This window comes from Otolemur garnettii, unplaced genomic scaffold, assembly GCF_000181295.1.
Source record: "Otolemur garnettii isolate 467f Iridium unplaced genomic scaffold, OtoGar3 scaffold00187, whole genome shotgun sequence".
Taxonomy (NCBI): domain Eukaryota; kingdom Metazoa; phylum Chordata; class Mammalia; order Primates; family Galagidae; genus Otolemur; species Otolemur garnettii.
In genome coordinates, this window is record NW_003852582.1 from 2,396,451 (window position 1) to 2,403,267 (window position 6,817).

Sequence of the window (6,817 nt, forward strand, 5' to 3'; positions counted from 1 at the left end):
TCTTGGACTTAGGTGATGCTCTGGCCTTAGCCTCCCGAGTAGCTGGGACTATAGGCGTCTGCCACAACACCAGCTATGGTTTTTTGTTTTTGTTGCAGTTTGGCTGAGGCCAGGTCGAACCCGCCATCCTCAGCATATGGGGCCAGGACTCTACTCACTGAGCCACAGGCGCTGCCCCATAAACAAAATCTCTTCTAATGTGCATATCCTTTTTGGGCACCTTTGGTAGTTAACCTTCATCTGACAGGTAGGAGCATTGGCAGAAATGGGGTAGAGAAGAAGTGACTCACTAGTGGTTACTCATCTAAATAAAACCATTTTAATGTTCTGAATGCCCAAGATCAGAGAATGTTAAAAACGCAAGGGATTTTAGATGGTCTAACCCTTTATCTTCTTGATCAGTATGCATATGTCCCATAAAGTGATGATTTTGGAGAATACATGCTGGTAGCTTTAAATCCAGTTAATGTCAGAAGGACGTGTATAGGAGAAGCCAAATACCTGTGCCTTTTACAGGCAAATATGTGTTAAGTATTTTAAGTGGATTCATATACATACTGTTACAATTTGTTTTTTCCACTCATCAGAAACATCAAATCTTAGAACACCTAGCTGAGCTCAATTATTGCCACATAATTTCACTTTTAAAGAGAAGAACTTTTACTACCTGGGCAAGTTCACATATGCTTACTTTCCAACTCATCTTAGGTATCCACATTCCATGCTGAACTTCCTTGGGATTTGCTCACTGGATTCCACAATGCTAGCTCCACCTGGGTCCTCATAGTGTTTCCTTTTCCTTTGGGTTGTAGAGGAATAAATCGTGCGTTTGTTTTCCAAGGGTTGGCTGAGCTGAATCACATGAACGTGTTCTATTTCAGATGTGTTTGAAATTGGTCTGAATGCCTTATGGAATTCTTCTAAGAATGTCTAAGTTTCTCTTTTCTGCACACTTCCTGAGACACTGAGCCCAACTCACTCTCCGGATCTTTTGCTGCACTCAGATTATTGGCTTCAGTTACACAGAGAACAGATTCACCACATTCAAAACTCTCTCTCTGGAATTCATGTAAGTTTGTAAAAGGCAGGGCTGGAAGGAACGTATAGGAGACATTTCATTCTCATCCCTGTACACAGTATTTACAGCATTATTTCTCTTTATCTTTCGGAGAGACCCCAACCCATCCAAAACCAGGTCTCCAAGAATTATAGCATGTGCCCTCTAATGAAATGCCAAAATTCATTCTCTTTAAAAGTGAAATTACGTGGTAATAATTAAGCTTAGCTAAGTGTTCTATCATTTGATGTTTCTAATGAGTGGAAAAAGCAAATCATAACAGTAAGTATATGAACCCACTTAAAATACTTAACACATATTTGCCTGTAAAAGGCAAAGGTGTGGAACGGAGCACACAGCGGTTAACTGGGAATGGGACTGTGCTGTGTAGAAAGGTGAGCAAGGGACCCGCAATTTTCCCTGTATCCATTTCTGAACTGTCTACATTTTTTACTGTGTATTTAAACTAAATTCTTAAAAACGCATTAGAAGACATCACCACGTTCACCAAGAGTCCTAATCAATCTTTACTGCATTTAAAATCGTGAAACTATGGCATTCTCCGTTTGACTGGTTTCATGGAGAGTTCAGTTCTTTCACCAGACATTCCATGGGTATCAGGTTCTGTGCTCTGCACGGAGGGCGCCAAGATGAGTAACACCTGGTCCATGATAGGATGACATCTACCCCAGAACACAGGTAATGAGAACAACAAATTTGGTAAAAATGGGCACCGTCATCTATGGGGATACATCGGCTCCCTCACTTGACCACAATTGGCCTTCTGTAGGGTTCATCTTTTGGCAGTGCAATTGACACACGTCATCCTTTTATTCTTAAATGTCAGATTTAGGATTAAGACTCCAGATAATACTGCCAAGCGGGAGGTGTCCTTGGGGAAAGAGACGTCCCCTGCACATACCTGCTGGGGTACCTAGAACAGATTTTGCAGCGGCACACAGATCCTGTCTTGTCTGGAGTCCCTGCTGAGTAATGTAGATCCTGGGACAGCAAAAGGACAACTGTGACTTTTATTAAAATGTTACCTTCTAACTTAATCCAGGGAAATAATTTGCAACAGAGTGGCAGGCGATGCAAAGTGCTATGTTGAATACTAGATTGTGCTTTATTTTTTCCGCCCAACTTCACGTTTCCATGCACCAAAACGTTGATGCTATAAATATTGGATGCCACGCTTACCTGACAGACTTCTTCCATCCCACCTGGGCGCGGGGGCTCAGAGCGAGCGCGCGAGCCGCGGCTGCAGCCCGCCTCTCGCGGCCGGAGCGGGCTCGGCCGGCCGCGGGTTCCGGAGCTCGTCGGGGTGGCCGAGCCGCTCCCCCGCCAGCGCTCCCGCAGTCGGCCCCCGGCGCGCACGCGCGCTTCCCTCGGGCGGTTTCGGCGCCTCGGGTCTTCAGCCGCGCTGCCGCTGCACAGCTCCAGGGGGCGGGGCGGCGAGCAAGTGCTCGCGGCCACGTGACCGGTGCCAACATGGCGGCGCCCAGCGGCTTCCACCTGTTCGTCCGCAGAGGTAAGAACCTGGGCAATGGTCCCGCAAAGGGTTCCCACCCGGGTTCAAAGGGATGCACACCCACGGCTAGGCTTCGTGGCGCACACAAATGTAGTTTCAGTCCTACACACACAGGCACACACGGTGACACATTCACATGCCGCAGGAACACACACAAATTTATTCACTACATCGCCCAGATCACGTCACTGTATGGCATCCATTCGCCACTCCTGGAGATTTATGGGCTTTACCTTAAGTTTTCTTCCTCCACTTAAAGTATATCGTTAGTGTAACCAACCTTTATTTTGGCTACTGAATGAGGACACCTATGGTAATTCAGAAGTGACTTTGGACACCAGTTGTCTTCTCTAGAGCTTTTCTGTAGGCATGTCTTTTGGGGAACTTGCCAAATGTGACTCTTCCAGTGACTCCAAGTTATGAGAAGAAACGACGTCTCTATAATTCTCAATTGATATTATCTTTTGTGTTAAGATTTTAGTAAGTGTTCAGATACTTTTGTAGCTAAATTAGAGAAATCTTGGTTGGGTTTGAAGTAGGTTCTGAATCTTTGCTGGAAAGAACTAGGAAATTATTTCAAGGACAGGAGAAGAGGAAAACTAGCTTATTTTGAGGTCCTATGTGTCAGGCATGTAGGAAGAGTGCTGTGAGGTAAATGCCATTTTCATAGTAATAGCTACCATTTTCTATGTGCCTTTTAGGTACCCGATACTGTGTTAAGCACTTTACATATGCTAGGTACCTTTTAAAACCCAATGAATTAGGAGTTATTCCTTCTTTGCAGATGGGATAAGTGAGGCCAGGTAAGTAATATGACTAAGGTCACATAGATAGTAAGAAGCAAAATGTGCATTTGGACATGACTATTTTTTTAAGGCTCATTTGTGCATGGTCTTTCCATGGAGGTCAGCGTGCAAAGTTTAGGTGAGAAAGGATAAGTTTCACCTATGAGTATTTATAAGAAGTGAAGAGGAAGATGTTTTTAGAGAGGAAGGTTGGTAGGCAAATAGGCTTCAGTACTTCAGTGTTAGTGGAGATGAGTAAGGAGCCACAGGAAGATTTGAGATAAGAGATATGTAAGAGAAAATGATGTAGCAAGCATTTACGGACTGGTTGTACAGAAGAATGGAGGTCAATATGAAAATTTAGCTTTGTGAAAAGAGAGCCAATTTGCATCTCTTAAGATCTAGGCTCCAGTCTAAACTCTGTTTACTAATTAAGTTACTTTTGTGTTTCCTGCTATTATTGCAAGAAATAATAGAATTTAGACTTCATTTTTGTACACTTCAAGTAACGGTGAGGAAAATCTGAGAAGATAATCAAGGTAAAGGAAGAGCCCCAAATCCCCTTAAAACGTATATATGTGCATATACCCATATATGTTTGTATACATGAACATATATAAAATCTCTTTGTAGATTAGAGAAATAAGAGTTTTTTTTCTTTCTTTTTGATCACTTTTGATTTTGACACATGGTAGTTTAGACAATGTGAGAAACATTACTATAGCCAAGTTATTGGTCTCTATCATTCATCCCACTATACCCTAAAATGCTGCAACAACCAAGAGATGGACCGTCTGATTAGAGGAGGAAGGGAAAATGTGTCATCAGGAGGAGATTAAATTGATGGGGAAAGGGACCCTTTCTAGACTATCCATAGCTACTTTTGAACTGCACACAGATTTTCCTGCCACCTGATCCCCACCTCCCAGGATCAAAAATGAAGAGTGAATCATGAAGACTTTTTCACTCACTTTTCCCTCTTCACCCATTTAGATTAATAAAAGTCAATCCACTACAAGTCTTTATATACCATTTTATCATCATCATCTATGTGCATTTTTCCCTCCTGCAATAGAGGAAGACATTTTATAACCTCTGAAGAAGGATGTGAGGTTTCTTCATGATGCCTCAACTCAATGTGGCTTCAGTCACAGTATACCCTATTTACAGTAATTACCTAGTTCCTCTCTCCTATGATAACTACTGCTACCTACTCCTAACTAGTTGTTAGTTCTTGTGGATCAGGAACTATGCCTTAGGCATCTTTCTGCCTTTACTACAACAGTAACTGGCTAAAAGTTAAGATCACTAAAAGTATACTGAATCGAGAGACTTTTAAGACTTCTTCTTATCCATCATGGTCTAAGAAATTGGTAGAAATTGGGCAGCACCTGTGCTCAGTGGGTAGGGCGCCAGCAAAATACATCAAGGCTGGCGGGTTCAAGCCCAGCCCAGGGCCTGCTAAAAACAACAATGACAACTGCAACCAAAAAACATCCAGGCATTAATGGTGGGCGCCTGTAGTCTCAGCTACTTGGGAGGCTGAGGCAAAAGAATTGTTTGAGCCCAAGAGTTTGAGGTTGTTGTGAGCTGTGACACCATGGCACTCTACTGAGGGTGACATAGACTGTCTCAAAAAAAAAATTGGTAGAAATTATGAATGGTGACACTGGAAAGGGGGAAAGATAGATCAGTTTCTTGGAAGCAACAGAGAAGGTAACAAGAGTCTTTCAGGAACTAAAGTATTCCCAGGTATTAGCACTGGCAGGAAATTCCAAATTCAGTGTGCAGAATCTCTACCCTGGGGCCCCAGAAACTCTCTTCTAGCTTAGTTTCTCTCCCTGACTTTACTGGAATTCCTATTCCACAAACAAAGATTCTAGTGAGTATGGGAAGGAATGGAGAAGGAATGTAAGGAGACATATTTTCTCCTTCGTGTTCTTGTTTCCTATATAAGCTACTCTCCCCGGATTGCCTCCTATTTGATTTTGTGAGACTTTCACTAGGCTCTTCTATCAGATTTCTCCTGATAACTCCCTTGCTGGGATGCAAGGCTTCTTACGAGCCAGGATCTCACCTTCTTCATATTAGCTTCCCCAAAGCTTATAGAACAGGGTCTGCACCTAAAAGTACTCAGTTTCATAACTAAAAGGCCTTCAGATTGCAACCTCCTATGGTAATATTTGTGAATAAAAGTTATGGTAGGTCTAAAGAGTAATTTATCCCTAAATGTCATTTTTCTATACTTGGTAGCCTAAGATAGCAACTTTATTCCTGTTTTCTTGCTTGCTTGTGTGCTGCTGTGTGTATATATATGCTTACTGTCTCTCATTCCACCTCCCTTCCAGAATTATTTAAGGCAATTTTATTTCTGCCCACATTGCCACATCTTGACAGCTGGGAAAAGTTCATTTTCATTCCAGGTAATTTGAATTGCACGAGTCATACTTACTGGAGATAATTAGAAAAGAGAGGTTGGCATGGGGAAGGGAAGAATCTAAAGGAAAAGTGCTGGAGGTTTGAGCAGTGCTGCCATGGGTGAAATGAGCTAAAGAAAGGTGATGGCAGTAAACCCCGGGACCTGAGCTCTATCCTGCTATACTTCCATACATATGGAAGGAGCTCAAGCCAGTGAGGGGAGAGGTCGTGGACTGGGGCAAATCCAGCAGACAGTTTAAGCAGAAAGGCCCAGTTAGTTGGTGTGGGAAATAGTTTGGCCTTTCCACAGGGAAGGCTCTATGGCAATACATAAGAAGGTGTAAAGTATTATAATTTCTGTGTAACAATTCTGCTTCTAAGAATTTGTCCCAAGAGAACAATAGGATGCATGTGCAACTTTGTATTTTATTTTTTTAGACAGAATTTACTCAGTCACCCCAGGGTAGAGTGCCGTGCTGGCATTATAGCTCACAGCAACCTGAAACTCTTGGGATCAAGAGATTATCTTGCCTCCTGAGTAGCTGAGACTACAGGTGCCCACCACAGAGCCTGGCTAATTTTTCTATTTTTTTTTTTTTTTTTAGGAGAGATAGGGTTTCACCCTTGCTCAGGCTGGTCTTCAACTCCTGAGCTCAAGCTGTCCACATGCCTCAGGCTCCCCAGAGTGCTAGGATTATGGGCATGAGCTACTGTGCCCAGGCAAAAGTAATTTTTTTTTCTAAGTATAGAAAATTGAAAAAAAATAAAAATAAAAAGCATTGAATATTTGTATGGAATCAGACCAAGAAGGAAATGTCTTTTACTATGCATTTTGCCTGCAACAAAGCAAAATATCTATGTAATTTGTGATGTAGGACAAATTACAAATCTTGAACATCTTTAAGATTTCCATGATCAAAGAATGATAAATGTGAATATAAAAAAATATAGTACTGGGCTCGGCGCCTGTGGCTCAAGTGGCTAAGGTGCCAGCCACATACATCTAAGGTGGCGGGTTCGAATCCA

At 42.4% G+C, this 6,817-nt stretch overlaps 1 protein-coding gene across 1 annotated transcript in view; it reads left to right on the plus strand.

The window, feature by feature from the left end:
- The first annotated feature begins 2,161 nt into the window (after positions 1 to 2,161).
- Positions 2,162 to 6,817, plus strand: part of METAP1D (methionyl aminopeptidase type 1D, mitochondrial) — an 85,669-nt gene continuing 81,013 nt past the window's right edge. The window contains exon 1 of the mRNA XM_003800872.3: positions 2,162 to 2,588. Within this exon, the coding sequence (XP_003800920.1) occupies positions 2,162 to 2,588 (427 nt within the window). The remainder of the gene's footprint in view (positions 2,589 to 6,817) is intronic.